The 18436-nt window shown below is 34.8% G+C and overlaps 2 protein-coding genes across 2 annotated transcripts; one reads left to right on the top strand and one right to left on the bottom strand.

Annotated features, from left to right (window-relative positions):
- Positions 1 to 379: 379 nt before the first annotated feature.
- On the top strand, positions 380 to 2122 carry LOC112763993 (protein FAR1-RELATED SEQUENCE 5-like). Its single transcript, XM_025809517.1, has 3 exons — positions 380 to 759; positions 879 to 1469; positions 1579 to 2122. The coding sequence occupies exons 1-3, from the start codon at positions 380 to 382 to the stop codon at positions 2120 to 2122; spliced, it is 1515 nt and encodes a 504-aa protein (XP_025665302.1).
- A 9639-nt stretch (positions 2123 to 11761) lies between these two features.
- Positions 11762 to 14545, bottom strand: LOC112763250 (serine/threonine-protein kinase Aurora-2). Its single transcript, XM_025808971.3, has 9 exons — positions 14230 to 14545; positions 13713 to 13829; positions 13394 to 13540; positions 13186 to 13281; positions 12944 to 13039; positions 12763 to 12859; positions 12562 to 12679; positions 12198 to 12270; positions 11762 to 12076 (listed from the first exon to the last, which is right to left on the bottom strand). The coding sequence occupies exons 1-9, from the start codon at positions 14272 to 14274 to the stop codon at positions 11975 to 11977; spliced, it is 891 nt and encodes a 296-aa protein (XP_025664756.1). The 5' UTR covers positions 14275 to 14545; the 3' UTR covers positions 11762 to 11974.
- Between the last annotated feature and the right edge of the window lie 3891 nt (positions 14546 to 18436).

The raw sequence follows: 18436 nt of genomic DNA, 5'->3' as shown, positions 1-18436 counted from the left end.
TGTGAGGTACAGAGTCTCGGGAGAAGTTGGGGCAGCAGAGGTAGAGCAAAATTTTTTTTAATGTCTTTTTGTAGCAGAACGATCCACGAGTTGGATGCAGAGGATGAAGAGAATTTTAACGTCTCAGAGGATAGTGAGAATTGTGATGCAACGGTATGAGTGGCTTTGGTGTATAATTTAGTAGGTTGTATAGTAATTGTAATTTAGGATTGTTAGTGGTAACCTTAACTAGTCAGCTTGTCTCTGTGCAGGAGACGCCGATGGATACAGGGATGGAGGCAGAGGCAGAGGAGTTGGAGGGAGAATCACCGGATGAACGACACGTGAGCAAAATGGCAGTGCTGAAAATGTAATGCTAAGTCGTGCACATATATTAGAGATGGAGTTCGCTAACCTGGATGAGGCGTGTGTTTTCTATGAGCAATACAGTCGAGCAAAGGGTTTTGCCATGCGACAAGGGAAGAAAATGAAGAATAGGAAGGGTGAAATTGTTCGCTACACGTACCTGTGTAATAGAGAAGGATTTAGACATAGAAAATGGCTTCAGATGCAAGATCGGAAGAGGGAGCACAAGGTTATAACCCGTTGCGGGTGTCAGTTTGAGATGAGGATAAAGCGAAAAGCTGATAGCACCAGTTGGTATGTGTGTCGTTTTGTGGATGAGCATAACCACGACCTTCTTCCAGAAAAGTTTGTGTTATACTTGCCAGCTTACAGGAAAATATTAGATGTTGATGTAGCCCACATCGAAAGTTTGAGGCAAGTTGGGATTTCAATTCCAAAAATTTATGAGTCTATTGCTGTCCAGGCGCGGGGGGGGGGGGGGGGGGGTTTAACCTAGTTCCATTCACGAAGAGAAATATGTATAATGTGGTTAGGCGGCAACGTGCAATGCACTGCGGCGATGTGAATGCCGCATTACGGTATTTCAATTCTTGTGCAAGGGCAGATGAGAACATGTATTGGCGATACCAGGTTGGGGATGAGCAACAAATGTGTGATCTGTTTTGGAGTGACGGGTGTAGTCAACATGATTACAAAATATTTGGTGATATTTTGGCATTTGATGCGACGTATGGGCGAAACAAGTACAATCTGCCGGTGATTGTGTTTTCTGGGGTGAACCACCATAACCAAACATGTGTTTTCGGCATAGCCATGGTGTCTTCTGAAACACAAGCGGCATATGTGTGGGTGTTGGGAAGGTTTTTGGAGTGCATGGGAGGGAAAGCGCCTAAGGCAGTTATTACTGATGGGGATAGAGCAATGCGGCTTGCCATTCAGGAAGTGTTTCCAGAGGCTCATCACAAGCTTTGTGCATGGCACCTACTGAAAAATGCAACCGTGAATGTGTGTAAGCCTCGCTTCACAACTCTGCTTAGAAATTGCATGCTTGCTAATGTTGAGGTTGAGGAGTTTGAGAGGCAATGGGATGCAATGATGGATGAATGTGGGGTGTGGGAAGTAGAGTGGGTAAAGGATTTATATGCTAAGAAGATGTCTTGGGCAACGGCATACATACGCGGATGCTTTTATGCTGGGCTGAGGACAACATCGACTGCATGCAAAAATGGGCAGGTTTGTGGAAAGGAGATACGGAATCTTGGAGTTTGTCACGAACTTCCAACGGTGTGTTGATTTCCTAAGGAATAATGAGGAGGAGCTTGACTTCAGGTCGTTGTATGGGAGCCCCGTTCTCCAAACTCAGTTTCCAGAGCTAGAGAAGTCAGGTGCATTGAACTATACGAAGGAAATATTTGTGCGCTTTAGAGATGCGCTAAAGAAAAGCGTGCGGATTACTATTGTAGAGTGCAACAAATTGGACGATCAGACGGTTTATGTGACACAGAAGTATCGTAGGCCACAGTTCCGGTGGACTGTTGCCCACCATTTTCGAGAGGATTCCTTTTTTTGTAGTTGCTTGAGGTTTGAGTCGTTCGGACTACCTTGTGTGCACATACTTGCGGTGTTGGTGCAGTTGGACATAGGTTGTCTTCCGAAAAGCATAGTGTTGAAATGCTGGTCGAAGACTGCCAAGGTTGAGCTGGAGGGGTCTTCCCCCATGAACGAAGAGGGGGATGTGAATGCAGTATACAAGGTTCGAGTGGGTGCTTTCCTGTAGCATTGTAAGTGACTGGCAAGAGTTGCGTGTATGCGAGATAATGATTTCAAGAGTTATTTGGAGAAGATAGTTGAAGAAACCGCTTTCTTGAAAATGAAGAATGGTGTTGGGACTGCCGGCAGGTGCAGCGTTGATGGTACCGAAGAAGGAGTGCGCGATCCCGTTGCGGTTCGGAGTAAGGGAACTGGGCGTGGTCAAGAGCCTTTTGGGTGCCGAGGAAGAAAGCGGCACAAGTGCAGCACCTGTGGTGTAGTTGGACATCACCGAACTCGTTGCCCGAGCGGTCCAGCAAGTCAGCCAACATGTAGCCAAGACCCGACAGAAGATATTGTACCCCACAGTGAATCACAGAGCCATGCCTTGGTACGTACAGTGACTAACCTTTTTAGTAGAAAAAGTTTGTGTTTATGATATGCTATATGGATGTCAAATAATTTTCTGGGCAAACCAGTTCAGTATACTAAGTAGAGTTTATTGAATGACTAAATAACCTTGTGGGACTCACTGTGTGGCATACTCAAATCTGCAGCATGAGTATTGGTTTGAAATGACAGATCCGTCTTTATTAATGGATTGATTGGTGGGTCCGTTAATTAAGTAGATGATAATGATCCATTTCATATGCATGCAATAACATTGACATAAAGTGGGGAATTTGATCCTAATTTGTGTGTGGTTCGTAGGATGCCGGCGACAAAGACCAAAGCCAGAGAGGTAGCAAGACCGTGCGTGTGATTGCAAGCCCGTTGACCGATAACTAAAGTCCAGCAGGTGGAGTTCATGTTGTTGGGAACTAAACCGTAGTGGAATGTTTGTCTACTAATTAGCTAATTTCGCTTGTGTATTGCTCCATATGTTTGTGGTTGCGGTAAGTTATGTTCTTGAATAGGATAGAATAGCTAATGGAGAACTTTTCTATGTATTCATTTTTACTATGATGTTATCAACATTCAGCAAAACAAATGACCAAAACTTGTTTGTTTGGCAAAACAGCTGTCATGAAAACCTTGCAATATAAAATTGACAGTCTCATTATGTGTTACGTCTTTATTTTTAGCTTCTTGATGCATGATATTGTTGCAGGATATGTGTAGTCTACAAGTAGAGAGTTGATGGGTGAAAGGATAATGAAACCATGAAACGTTCTTACTAAATTAAAGCTCCTAATGGCTTTAGGTAAATAAAGGAAGAATTGACATAATTAACTTTTTATTTAGTTAGAATAAATTTCCGTTTCTAAGCAGGGAACATTAACCCATCATGCAGAAAAATCATAAAATACATATGTAAAAGTTGATATCCATCAAATATTTCAATAGTTAGATAAAACAAGTCAAAAGATAGACAGTCAACTGAGCAATGTTGTTGAAAATAGCACAATTTTTGGTGTCAGGTAACAAAACAAACCAGATATATAAAAGTAGGAGTTTGCGCCAACAAGAGTCTCATGAAATGTTGATAATTAGATGTAGTGTCACATGAAATGTTGATAATTGTTCCACAGCTAGGATGAATTACATGGGTTCCAATAGTTAGGCAACTAAAATTAGGCCACCCACTACACACATGTGTGGCCATGTTTTAGTTGCAACAAAAAATCCTTAATTTAGTTTTATAGACCAACCTAAACTGCACTACACCAAATGCAAGCTGGCCATGCTGACATCATACAACATATTTACCAAAATGCAAGTAACTTGTTCCAACATTATACATAGTGACAAGCCACCGAATAAAAAAATGGAGCATCTATAGCGGTTTGAATGCAGCAAACTGCATGTATTACAGGCCGCCCCTGCTCATGGAATCCTTGTCATTGCAGGATGTGATAAGTCGCCAAACAACTTCAGCCTTGCTGTCGATGAACCCACGACACTGGTTGACATCCGACTGAACAATGCTTAAGGCGGCCCTCATGCGCACATGCTCGTTGTTCCCCTAAAACAATTCCAACCAAAGGGTGGGTTACTAATACAAAAGTAAGGTTTGCATGTTGCCTTAAATCTATTTGCAATTATATTAACATGGCAGTAGGCTACCAGCAACAGCTAACAAAAGAAATAAGGTTAGGAGGAGGTTGGTTGACGTACTATGTGGCAGAATAATTTAGTAGAAAAGCCCCATTGTGTTGTAGCCAGGATAAACACCATATTGCAGATTCTGTGCTACAAAAAATTTTGACCGAAGTTAAAAGTTTATCAAATTGTTTACACCAGGCAAAATTGAAAACAGTCCTTTTTGAGGCAGTGAGTGTGAGTAACCTATCCAGGTCTTTTGGTAGACCCTGTGGGTAGATGAAGTGTCCCCAATTGGAGGGGTCAGGGTTTGTGTGGCGGAAGTTAACGAGGTTCCTGCTGTGGACGAACATTTTCCCCAAAGCATGACACTACATAAAATAAGAAGAAACAAGTCAACCCATGAATGGCGTCCGGAAGGAATGAAAACTGTGGTTACCGAATAAAATAGTAGACAAAGTATAGCTCACGATCTTAGTCATGTTGGACTCCCTTCGCAGAATGCTCTCCGGAGACCGGTTCACATCCAGCGCATATATTTTCGATGCCTTGACGTCCAGCAGCATAACATACCATGCGTCTCTGGCTTTCCAAATTGGCACAAACACATGCCCCGAACAAGCAATGAAGGCAACATAGCAATTCAGCCTCAGTGGTACTATATGCAGAATGCCTTTTTTTTTCACAAACATGGATGACAACTGTATTTTAGTAAACAACAAACTTACATGTTCCAGGTTTTCGGTTTGAGGCATCCAACGTCCTTCATAACTGTTCTGCAATTGTGGGATGGGAGCATCAGCAAGCACAGTAGTAGCAAAGTCATACGGAAAGTAACACATCAATTAGGGGTATTGTACTACCAACCTTGTGGACACAAGTTTTCCGTCCATTAACACCAATATTCACTAACCTCACTCACCGAACTACCTAAGGGTAACACACAGCATAACAGATTCGTCCATGCATGGCATGAATTTCTGAACATTTAGGATCAGGGAAATTTAAACGTTTCAACCAATACTCCAACCCATTTCGCTGCTCCTAAACCATTCTTACAAAAGCCAACAAACTAACCACTGTCACATACTCAAAGAATGGTAGGCGATAGAAGCCAACACACATGGCTTTTCCTTAGAACTGTTAACCCTAAAGCCACGCAACACATGCTCAGCTTATCCACTGTTACGAAGATGGGCCTTAACTTTGGGCCCATTGGCAGCGACGGATACAACTTAATCCACAAATTGGGTTTCAAAAAAATTAAAAAACCAAATGTTTGAGGTCCATATGCTACAATTATCGTCCACTAAATGTTCCTCGTCTTCACATTTCTGTTCCTTGGGAGAATGAGAATGGAAACGTCTTCCGATGAACTTCTGCATCTGCTATGGTAGGCAAATCATTCTCACCTGTCATAGAGGGTAGCCTGTCTCTTCCTTCGTGTCCGTTTCAGACCCACGTGCTCGGTCTGCAGCTATGCTTTGGGGTCCCTGGTGGATACACATCTCGATTTTTAAAGGAGTGACCACAAACTCATTTTGAAATTTAAAAATCACGTTTAAAGGAGACCAATAAAAAGTAGCGCAAGCTTCCTTAACAATGTTCATCGCAACTAATCCCCCGATGAATAAGACCCACATGCAAAAAAAATTAAAAATATCGTCACAATCGACTATAATTATTCACACGGCCACACGGGATTTCCTTTTTAACTAATTTATTCTTTTTTCCAAGATCAATAATTTTTTTATAACACAACTATAAGACACATTTCAATACCATCAAAATTAAAATTTCAAAACATCAACTGCCGAACTAAAATTTTGTGTAAAACCTAAATATTTTTGTTCACAGGTGGGTGGTTTAAATACGAACGTTTTGGACGACAAAACAAGGCTCACGAATACCAACTATAAGAGACAGGTCAATGTAGAAGTCACAGTTTACAACGAGATGTTGCATGCAATTCATTTTGCAAACTTTAGTCCAACTGTGCGCTAAGCATGTCTTCAACACACATTTATGTTTGGCAATGTTTACATGAAACTGTATTATGCTAAAAAATATAAAATGATATTGCTTAGAGTACACAACTTATAATCGCTTTTCAATAAGAATGTACCCCAATCAAGCAACAAGTAAAATAATTTTGTTATATTATCCTATCATTGAAGTGACCGTATTTATTTAGATGTTATTAATTAGCTTAACAATAAATTTAATATTTCTTAACTAAAATAACAGTAACATTTTAAAGTTGTCATTTTGTTAGCTTTCAAGAAGAAAAAATTTGATTATTCTAAAAAAAAGTTCTTCTTAGCATGGTACTCTTTTTCTAGTACTCTAAATAACGTTATTCTTAATAGTATTTGAGAATCCAGCGTGTCTGACTTTATTCTTATATGGTATCATAATTTATATCTTAAAAAAAAGTTAAAACATTCTATAACTAAATTTTAAAATACGAAAACAACTTTTTTTAAGCATTTACCTTAAAAACTAAAATACCATTTCGGAATAAAATTTGCTTCATCGTATTAGAAATTGTAAATTTAATATTCGATACAATTAAAATATTCATATAATTAATTTTTAAAATAACAAAATAACATTTTAAGGTTGATCTAAAAAAAATTCATATACCATTATAGATTAAATTTATGTTGTTTGATCGTATTAGAACTGAAAAATTCGAATTCACTTTTAACAAAAATAAAATACTCATTTAAATGACTAATGTACCCTTTTTAAAAGTTAAATAAAAATATTTTTTTTAAAATTTAAAAAAATACCAAAATATCTTTTAGATATCAACATAGTTGACTGTATTACAAATTAATGTTTCAATTTCATTATAAAAAGACTGAAATTTACCTAAATTTCATTTTAAGAGAAAAAAAAATCTTCTAAACTTCAATTTTAAAGAGACAAAATTTTTTGTTATAATTATAATACATCTTATTATTATTCATATTAATCACGCACATTAATTGCTATTATTATAACAATTATTATTACTTTTATTATTGTTACTTCTTATGACTACCACATTTTTTAACCAAAACATTTTACACCTTTTAATAAAATTGTTTTAATTAACGAGCAAGTGATTTAAATTTGCATGTTACTCAACATGAATTTCTACTGGCAACAATTTCAGCCCTTTTTTTGCCAGAGCTATGTCTAGTCTTAGTCAAACTGTCCATGCTTTGTCAGGAAGAGTAGAATATATTTTCATTCTCTACCAATGCCATCTATATCATTACACCCATTTGAAAATCTAAATTTTTTATCCTTGCACCCTCGCATATGCTACACATTCTTCCTATTCATTTTAGTTACTCCTATATAACTGCCATTTTGACGTCAGGGTCGTGGAGGCCACACACAAACCACAAACAAAAAAGAAATTCACCCACACGGGCCGCATGGAACCAACACCATACTATTATTGCGTTTTTGCCGGTTGGGTGCCTAGGTTCTACACTTCCTTCGAAGAGGTTCAAGAACAGATCAATGACTTCCATGGTCCATCTTGGTGTAAGTTTGCATTTCTTGATAATGCCGATAAAGCATGGGTCCTCTTCTTCGGCGACGGGGACTACGATCGTGGTCTAAGCCGGATTAACAATGGCTTGGCGCCAGAGCCAGTTACCCTGGACCATTATCGTGAAAAACAGCGTGTCGCATTGCGAGCCTTGCATGAACAGTTTCGCTGCGAAGACCAGATCCCCCTTCCTTACTACCTGCGAGGTAAGTTCCTGTCACACCTAAACTGCTTTATATTCATACTCTAATCACATTTCCTTGCTAGTAGCACCTAATACTCCTCTTTGTTTTCGTAGCCGACGACCTTGCCCCCAGAAAACCCACCAACGCTCACCTTCTCACCTTCAGCATGAGAAAACTGCTTAGTGATGCATGTGACAGGCTTGAAATTCCGGAACCCCTGTACTGAGTCATCACAAAAACCTTTCGCGATGGTCGCACATGTTACCGCCACCTCGCCTCACTGGTCCCTCCCCCTGTCAACAACCTTTGGTCGAGTCTGGCCGGATTGCCTTCGATGTCGATACCAGCATAGAAGACGCCGCGAGAATGACACTACGCGCACTCTGTGCCAGCCTAGAAGTCGCCGTCGACGACTACAACTACGATATTGTCCAGGCTTTGACGGACAAATATGCTAACCTAGCCAATCACTTTCGCAACACCGAGCGAAAGGGAAAGATGAGCGTCGCACACTCAGACGACGACACTGAAGAACCCCCAGAAAAGGTTTTTGACCTTGATGCCATCACCAACTGCAGGATGGGTGCATCCAGCTCCGCCATCCCACCCGACTCGGACTAATCTTTCTGGCCGCATCCTGCTCCAACTGCATCTCCACCCGGCTCTAAATATAAGTTCCCGCACCTTAAGTCGTCTCTCTTCTATGTCACATGTTGTTCTACCAGTCCCATCCTCCCTTCCATATGGTTACCTTCACTACTTCCCTCATGCCAGTTTCTGTCTTTAAACTTCTGCAAGTTTCTACCAATACTTTTATTGTCATGCAATGCTAATCACGTTGTAACAAATTTTTTTTATTGTCATGAGTTTCAGCATGGGTTTACCATTTTTATCATATCTCATTCTTAACCATCATCTCTTTTAAAATTTGGTATTAACTGGACGAAATAACAACTTAAGTTGTACTAATCACTCTGTACTCTAACGATTCCTCCCTACTTAAGTGCTAATTACAATATACTTAAGTTTAATCATACCAAAATAACTACCTAAACCCTTTTTTGGGAGCATTTCCTCATTTTGCTTGGAGCCATTCTCCTGCGACATCTCCCATCCAATAAATAATGACTGAGTAACATTTTACTTTACTCCTTCATTTCTTCTAATTTTATTTTAATCTTATTTCATGAATTTCACTTATTTGAAATTTTTTTAAAGAAATATCCATTACCTATCAACTGCAAATTTTGGTAAACAAAAAATATTCTAAATTTACATAAATATTAAAAAAAATTTGCAACCACAAAAGCATATTTTTCCTCCTCCTATTTTTGCAAATACCATATAATTCACTTTTAGAAAAAATCAATAATTTTTTTAAAAACGTTTTCATGCACAGGACAAATCAATCAAAACTAAGACTTGCTTCGACTTAATTTGCTCACATTTTTTCCTTTGAAATGTACCTGACAAAATTTAACTTACATTAAAAATTGCATCCGCTATGTGGTGTTATTATGACTTTTTTTTTCACATAAAATAAAAAATTATACTTTTCGTGCTCATATTAGTCATTATAATTAATTGATAACGAACGTCACACAACAAAACAAAGGATAACGACAGCAATAAACAGAAGAATTACGCTTTCAACAAAATAACTTAAAATCAAAAGATTATACCACAATAAATAACATATTTCAAACCAATTAATTTTTTACAATTCAACTTAAACATTTAAAACAAAAAATAACCATTTAAATTGGTAACAACATACATTAACTTAAGCCTAATTTTTAGAAAGGTCAAAATTGTACTAAATAATGCCTAACTTTTAACTTTCATGAATTTGTTTTTGCAAAAATATTTTTATAAAAAAAAACCACTTTCACAAATTTCTCTACAAGCGAACCATACTTTATTTAAAACAACAAAAACATCGGATGCTTTTGATATTTTGAATTTTTTAAACATATTTTTCTAAACACAAAAATAATTTTATCTATTAAAATTTTGTACACATAACAAATAAATCCACAAATAACTCTAACTCATGAAATAGCATTAGAATAAAATGAAAACAGGTAACCCGGTCACATAACATTTTACCCACTCAATACTCTTTTTTGGAACACACTCATTCACAACGGTCCAACACAGCATTTTTGTTTTATAGAATTGAACTGGCCCAAACCATAAAACATGGCCCAATCATAGAAGACAAGCAACCAAAAAGGCAATTCGCCCAAAACCAGATCGGCTCCACTCAGCTTCGCCATATCACTCCTCCACAGCTTTCAAGCATCAACTCACTATGGGCAAACATGCCAACCGCTTTCTCCCTCAACGCATAACTTTACAAACCCGTTGAGGCCCCACCATGCGTATTACACACTCTCCTTCACGAAAGACAGCATGCCTCCAATCCTCACCATTCCACTTTTTTAAATTATATCTGTATGGCTGAATAGCGTGGAATATCACGTTCCGCAACGCCACAACGCCATACCTGAACATCTTCCTATACTTTATAAACACACCTGCTCTCCGTATTCTGACATCGTAGCATTATATTGTCCAATTTGTAATGTGTTTTCGTTCTACTTTTTGTTTTCTACTATAATCCTTCAATGATTTCTCTCATTTTTTCACTTGATTCCCACTTATAAAATTAATAATAAAAAATCATATTTTACAATCTCAATTATTAAAAAATAATTAGAGAAAATTCCACTCCCCTCCCCTCTATTTTATAAATGTACATTCTCCTCCCTTTTAATTTTTAAAAAACCTCCTCTTTAATCCATTTTAAATTTTTTGTGTTAACTAATATTAACTTTATCCATTTTTTAAGAAAAAATAAATTTTTTTTTAAAAAAATACCCATTAGTAAAAATTTTATTTTTTATCATTAAATTTTGCTTATCAAAATACCCTTTTAATAATTTTTTTATTGATTAAATTATATTTTTATTAAAATACTTTTAAAAAAATTAATAATTAAATTATTTTTTTTAAGATACATACTCTTCAATAATTTTTTAATTATTAAAGTGTGATTTTACCAAAATTTTTGTTAACAATTATTTTTATATTTTACTATTAATTTTTTTATTTCAATATATATTATTTTAACATTAAATAAAAAATTTTAGTAAGATATAAAAAAATTGTTATCGAAAATTTTGGTAAAATTATAATTTAATAATTAAAAAATTATTGAAGAATATTTTAGAAAAAAATTATATAATTATTAAATTTTTTAAAAAATACAATTTAATTAATAAAAGAATAATTTATTAAAGGATATTTTGGTAAGTAAAATTTAATAATAAAAGATAAAATTTTTACTAATGGGTATTTTTTTAAAAAATAATTTATTTTTTCTTAAAAAAGGGATAAAGTTAACATTAGTTAACACAAAAAGTTTAAAATAAAGGTGGAAACTCAGATACAGTCACTTGAAGTTGATAGTTGAGAACCGTTAGATGAAAATTTAGTCAAATCAGTCAAACTATCTAACGGCTCTCAACTATCAACTTCACGTGAAGTCGACTGCACCTGAGTTTTCACCTAAAATAGAGGGAAGGAGAATGTACATTTATAAAATAGAAGGGAAGAATGTGTCATTTTAGCATCTCGTAGGAGAGGAGAATATAATTTTCTCAAATAATTAAGAGAATCCATTCTCCTACTTTTTCTCCCAATGTTTCTTACGGTGTGTGAGAAGTTTGACCAACTATCAAAAACAGAGAAAAAGAATTTCATAAAAACATTAGTTTTATGAATTATGTCCCGCATCCTTTTTTTTGCCGGTATCCATGTCTCCTCTGCAAGGGCAGGGCAGTTGTACACTTCTTGATATTGGATTAAAAAAAAAAAACAAGAATAAAAACGAAAAATTAGAAATCTATAGGGTTTTGGGGGAATGTATATGACCTTTAAATATATGACCACCTTTAAGCAACCTTGCTTTTGATTACAAAACAACATTTATTTTGAAACATAGGAAGCAACAGGCAATAGTTAAGAAGGTATGCCATTTAGATCTCTCAATCAAAGAATGACTGCTAAAATTACAAAGAATTTGATAGGATTTTTTTTAGCCCCTATATACACCAGAGGGCTCCGCATTCTGAACAATCCAAGGGTGTTCAAGCAGTTTGTGTAAAGGTAGACGTTGAGAAGAGTCCTTGACCAGCATCTGTTGGTAAAAATAATCAGAGAAAACTGAATAATCAGGCAAATGCGCACACTTAGCTAACCGATCAATATTTAGTATTCGGATCTTATCAAAACATAATGCAAAGAAGTAATGAACTAACCTGACTGATGAGGTCCTTTGCAGCAGAAGACACAACGGGTTTTGGGGGGAACTTGAGATCCACTTGTACAATCCTGCAATATATAAATGTATTCATTTGAATTTGAATTTTGATTATAAATTTTGAAATAAAAAGATGGCAACATAACATGATTTCCTATTCAGTATTGATCGGAACAAAGTAGCTTGAAGCACACTAAATTCATTAGCTTCCTTCCTAGTTCATTCAAACAGTTTCTTCCAAAGTCCAAACTTACACCTAGCATTTTTGTCTTCAGTTTTGCAAAGGTCTAAACCATTGTTTGGGTTGCAATGGAAATCCAAACATCAACTATATTTCCCACCCTTTATATCAAACTGCTTACCTCCTATAAGTATCAGAATGTTCTTTAGCCTCAAAAGGGGGGACTCCATATAGAAACTCATAGCACAGGACACCAAGACTCCATATATCCACGCTCGCATCATGTTCTATACTCTCCACTGTTGAAACCCCAAAAGCATACATTAGAAAGAGATAAATGGTGCATAAATATACGACAGAGTAATTAATGTGAAAAACATACCCATCTCAGGTGGAAGGTAATCCAGTGTGCCACACATGGTTCGCCTTCGGTTGAAGGTGTGCACTGACCACCCAAAATCTGCTATCTTCAGTTCACCCTGAAAACGAGGTTAATACAATGAATTAAAGATGAAGACAACATAAAAATGGTCTACTCAGAATTAACAGGTGCTGGAGAATACCTGAGCTCCCATAAGGAGGTTCTCTGGTTTAATATCCCTATGTATTACATGCTTTCCATGGCAATATATCAGGGCTCGGGCCAATGATGCAACATACTGTCTCAACCATAAAATGGTAGCAATCAAATTAAGTCGTCTATCTCAAACAAATGTTCAAGTGAGAAATATTCAGGCAAAAGTATGAAATATCTCAGAAGAAAAAATATATAGAGAATAAGAACTGCTATATGCATAATACTTACAGTAGCTGCACGTCTTTCACTGAAATATTTGCATTTCTGCAATTCTTTGTATAGTTCACCTTTAGGTGCATACTCCAAAATCAAGTAAACTCGTTTCTGCAGCAAAGTTATTTCAGGCATGAAATGTACATAGTTAGTGATATATTTAACCATCTTCATTATTAATGGAGGATACATTCTAAAGATATCAGCAAAGCAAAAAGTATACCTGATCATAAAAGTAGCCGTAAAGGCGTAAGATGTGAGGATGTCTGAGATGACTCTGAATCTCCACTTCTCGCCGAAGTTGATGCTCAACTTGGGACTGTTGCAACTGGCTCTTAAAGAGTACTTTCAGAGCAACAATATGATTACTCTGTTTCATAAACACATACAATCACATTATGAATAAACACTTTAGAAGAACAAATCAAAACAACGGCAATGATGTAAATTGTTTGCAGAAAAAAAAAAAAAAGAGACTTGTGGGAACAAAACAAATAATTGAAGTTGAAGCAGACTGAGACCCACGAGAAAAAGAGACTCACTCTCTTTTCCCTGGCCAAATAGACATGGCCGAATTTCCCCCTTCCAAGTGGTTTCCCGATGTCGAAATCGTTAAGTGTCCACCTCTTTTGCTCCCCAGCTGAAACCTCCGAAGAAGCCTGCCACAAATAACGCCGAGAAATTGAGAGAACTAAACTATCTTTAGAAAACACAAATCCCTAAATTTCGAAAATCAAGGTTCCCGGCCACGCCCTCAACGTCTTTTGTTAAAAATCCGCAGCTGATTGTCTAAAATAACAACAAATTCAAGCCGATTTCCGAAGCGAAAGAATAATAACTAGAATCTTTTTTTACCTTTCTAGAAATTCATTTCTAATCTTCTTTTAATGTACATTAACCTCGACGTTGAACAATCAAAGAATATGGCAAAAATTACGGTAACGGAAACGAATCAGAGGAAGGGGGAGGGTTAGGGGTTTAGAATTGGGGCGAATCGAAAACCCTAGGGAGGGATTGTAATTAAAACTGTGACATAGGAAGGGTTTGTATAAGCTATACCTGTTGTTGATGTTGTTCTTGAGGTTGCTCTGTTGCAATCGCCATGAGAGAGAGAGAGAGAGAAAGAGAGAGAGAGAGAGAGAGAGAGAGAGAGAGAGGAATTTGATTAGGAAGGAATGAAGGAAGGGAAGGAAGGAAGACGAGGGAGGTTCTTCTTCTTCTTCGCCTTCGTCTTCGTCTTTCTTACATTCAATTGAATCCAAGGACCCCTTTCTTCTTTGCAATGAATGAATCCCTAACGATCAAAAATAGAGATCTACAACGGTCGAGTAACGGATATCTGCCACGTGTCAACGCATTTTGAAATCTCTCTCTCTCTCTCTGTTGGGACTTGGGAGCGTCCATTTTAGATCTGAGAAGTGACATCGTGGTAATAACTAATAACCATAGTAGTAAAAGTGAATTGTTATCTTCATTTTATTATTTATTTTTTAAATTTAATTATTTTGTTAATTTTATAGTTTTATTAAATTTATAATTAGATTTTTATATTTTTAATTATATTATTATATTATTTTTAATTTTATAATTAAATTTTTTTTGTATTAAAAATATTAAAATTAATAAAATATTTTTTATAAAAAATATTTAATAAAAAATTTAATTAAATTTTTAATTATAAATATCTTTAATTTGTAAAAAAATATTTTGTTAACTCTAATATTTTTTATATTAATAAAAATGTAATTATAAAATTAAAAATAGTATAAAAATGTAATTAAAAAATACAAAAATTTAATTTTAAATTTGATAAAATTATAAACGGAATAATTGCTTTTTTTAATGACATGAAGAAAACATAGAAAGGAAAAAGGTAATTAGATAATGAAAGGGTTAAAGTTATGAATAGTCGTATAAAAGTTTTTTTTTTTTTTTTGGTATAGTATTTTTTAATTCGATAGATCAAAAACTAATTTACCAATGTAAAGGTTTGCTGTTAATAGTCGTATAAAAGTTAGTAATACATCATGTTTATTATCAATTTTTTTTTTTCACCCACAATCACATGAAAAGAAAATTTTTTTTTTAAAAAAAAATTATTCTACTATGAAAGAAAGAGGAATTTTTTTATTATAAAATAAAAAAGTTATTTTCCAAAAAAAAATAATTATGTGCGAACTTGCCCTCTACTAAAAAAAAAGTTGGATTCTAGATATAATGTTAGAATTATTCTTTTCAAAAAATAAAGTTTTTTTTTAATTTTATAATAAAAAAATTTCGAAGAAAAAAAGTTAAAGAACATTTAATTTCTGTTAACAACGCGATATTTTTTTGTCAACTAAATTCTTAGATGTGATGGTGTGAATAAGTATTATTTTACGTATGCCTTTTTTTTAATTATTAATTTTTGTTTTTGACTAGGTACTATGTAGATGGATATGTTGGGGTTTTTTTTTTCTTAATTTACATAAAAATAAAAAAATACATTTTTATGTATTGTAAAGACATTACGGCATTACGCAATTGAAATTGTGAAATTAATTTTTGATCAGTTAAGGCAGAATTTTAAAATCAAATTTTCATCTCTTAAAAAATTTGATTCCTTTGAGTTAAACACATTTTTTTTTATAGATACAAACTTCTTTTTTTTTTTTTTCACACCATAATGACTCAGGTATGAACTAGTGGAAATGGATTCTCTCAATTTTTTTCAATAATTGAGAGAGTAAAGTGTGATCTCTCACTATTAATTATTATAAGTGGGATAAAAAAAATATGAAAAAGAATACATTAAAAAATTATAAATTACATTTTACTTCCTCAATTTTTTTTAACAATTGAAAGAATTCATTCCCGAGCTACAGCTACCTCAGTTGTGGTACTCGAGGTAGGTTAAACTCTTAAAGAAGTCGAGCCAACAATTTGTATGTTTAGAGTTTATGTTGGACTTTCTTGTTATGTATAAACTTTATTATTAGACTCTTTGTGCATGTTTGATTTGTATTACATGTTATTGTTATTATGTATTCATTTTATTGATAACAAATAAACACTAAAATAGTTAAACATATTTTTTTTAAATAAAAAGCTCAACACAATAAAGTAGAATAACAATAGAACAAAAGAAAATTAAATAGTAAGTGCAAAATTTAATGGATAGTCATCTCTAAACGACCTATTAATAACTTTTGATATTCCTATTATTCTTTTTCATTCATATATGTCAAATGATAACCAAAAAAATCAATTAATCACCTATTATTCTCCTCTTTTTTTACAGTCACTCTTGTTCAACTCTCAAAGTGTTACTAAATTATTTTTGGAATAGATCATAATTTAGTATAGTCAACTAACCACGTACACCACATCTGATAAGTAAACTCATAACGAAAAAAGAAACAAGTGGTGAAAGTCCTCAACATTCTTTTTACATACAACACACACATTATCATGCTGATCAATAATGCCTAATCTACATAATCTCTCCTTAGTATTGACTCTATCAACTAATACAAATCAAGTAAATAACTTAATTTGTGGAGGTACTAAACCTCTGCAAATAAAACTAGTGAAGTTATAGTTCATAATATCCTCTGAAAATGTTTTTGCCCGCAAAATCTGCACAAAAGAGTTAGTAGAATAAACAATTGATTTATCAAATTTTCACACCAGTCGGTCCTTTCTGTCAGTTATTAAGTTGAATGATCGTAGAACTCCAAGAAGTTGGTTAACTAGTTCCAACTTCCATTGAAATAGTTCCCTTCTCCACTGAAAGTTCTATATTCAGTCTAACCCATCCCAAAATCTACAGTCTCCTATAATAAATCCATTTTGATTTGAAATCGAGAAAAGTCTTGGAAAAGTATCCTTCAATACATCTGCTGGTAACCAATTGTCCTCTCAAAACCGGACTCTTCTACCATTTTTTACCTCTAAAGATAAATCTCGGATCATCTTCTCCCTCACCTCCTACTCCTTTATTTGCAACTGACAAATATCCTTCTATGTAGGGCTGGCAATGGGTAGGGTAGGATAGGACTTGGACCCTATCCTAACCCTATTTGGGGATTGAAAATTTCATTAAAACTCTATCCTACCCTATCCGTGAGTTGAGAATCTCTCAACCCTAACTCTACTCGCACCCTAAAGTTCTAAATCCTATCCTATCCTACCATACTCGCAGAAATATCAAATTTTTTTAAAGCAAATATAAAATTCAATCATTTCAAATTTCATACATATTAATAAAATAAAAAATATAAAACTAATGCTCTTAACTAATAAATTAACAAACTAGTTTAATAGTTTCTCACTTATTACATGTCATTACATGTGGGAGGTTGTGGGTTCAACTTTCACCTCCTTCACTATATATCTAATTTTTATAAGAAAACAATATATTAGGATTTAAATTATTATAAGAGCACACAATCTTCTTTCATAATGGACAATCTTTTTTAGAGAACTGCCACTATCATCTGAAGTATTACATCCCCACTCCCAAACCTCCTAGTTTTTTTGAAACTTGTACTATTTTCCATTTCACTAATGGTATCCCATACTTGCCGTCTTCATTTCTCTACAGAAATCTCTTCTGCAGTGAAATTAACTTCTCTGTCACTATTTTTAGCATTTTGTACAAGCTAAGCTAGTACAGTGGCAAAGTATTAAGTATTGATTTAATAAGAACCAACTTATCAGTTTTATTTAAAAATTTCGCTTTCCACAAACTAAGTTTCTCTTCTACATTGTTTATAGTCGGTTTTCATGTCTTGACAAGTTTCAGATTCGCTCCAAATGGAACACCAAAATATTTAATTGGCAAGGATGCTTCCTTACACCCTAACAATCTGCACATCCTTTGCGTCCATTCCCTCTCGCAATTAACTGGAATCAAAGTGGATTTATCAAAATTAATACTCAACCCAGACATCACCTCAAAACACCACAAAAGATTCTTGTAATTCATGATTGTAACCTCATCTTATGGACAGAATAAGATGATGTCATCTGCAAGCTGTAAGTGAGACAATTTAATATTGTCCCGTCAAACCAACAAGAAAAAAATCCTGTTATTTCTCACAGCCTCAGCTATCATCCTATAGAGTACATCAACAATAAGAATAAAGAAAAAGGGAAGAGAGGATTGCCTTGCCTTAAACTTCGTTCCATGCTAAAGGATTTAGATGGTGAACCATTTATCAGAATCGACATAAACGCCGAGCAAATACACTCCTTGACCCATCTTCGCCATCTAATACCAAAA

This window comes from Arachis hypogaea, chromosome 17 (assembly GCF_003086295.3).
Source record: "Arachis hypogaea cultivar Tifrunner chromosome 17, arahy.Tifrunner.gnm2.J5K5, whole genome shotgun sequence".
In the NCBI taxonomy this organism is placed as follows: Eukaryota; Viridiplantae; Streptophyta; class Magnoliopsida; order Fabales; family Fabaceae; genus Arachis; species Arachis hypogaea.
This window is presented reverse-complemented; position numbering and strand designations above follow the sequence as displayed.

Coding starts and splice junctions, on each gene's coding strand:
- LOC112763993 (XM_025809517.1), top strand. CDS start 380: ATGGAGTTCGCTAACCTGGATGAGGCGTGTGTTTTCTATGAGCAATAC. Junction 760..878: donor GCCCACATCGAAAGTTTGAG/GCAAGTTGGGAT, acceptor TAATGTGGTTAG/GCGGCAACGTGCAATGCACT. Junction 1,470..1,578: donor TGTGGGGTGTGGGAAGTAGA/GTGGGTAAAGGA, acceptor AAAAATGGGCAG/GTTTGTGGAAAGGAGATACG.
- LOC112763250 (XM_025808971.3), bottom strand. CDS start 14,274: ATGGCGATTGCAACAGAGCAACCTCAAGAACAACATCAACAACAG. Junction 13,541..13,712: donor ATTTGGCCAGGGAAAAGAGA/GTGAGTCTCTTT, acceptor TTTATGAAACAG/AGTAATCATATTGTTGCTCT. Junction 12,271..12,561: donor CATTCTGATACTTATAGGAG/GTAAGCAGTTTG, acceptor TATATATTGCAG/GATTGTACAAGTGGATCTCA.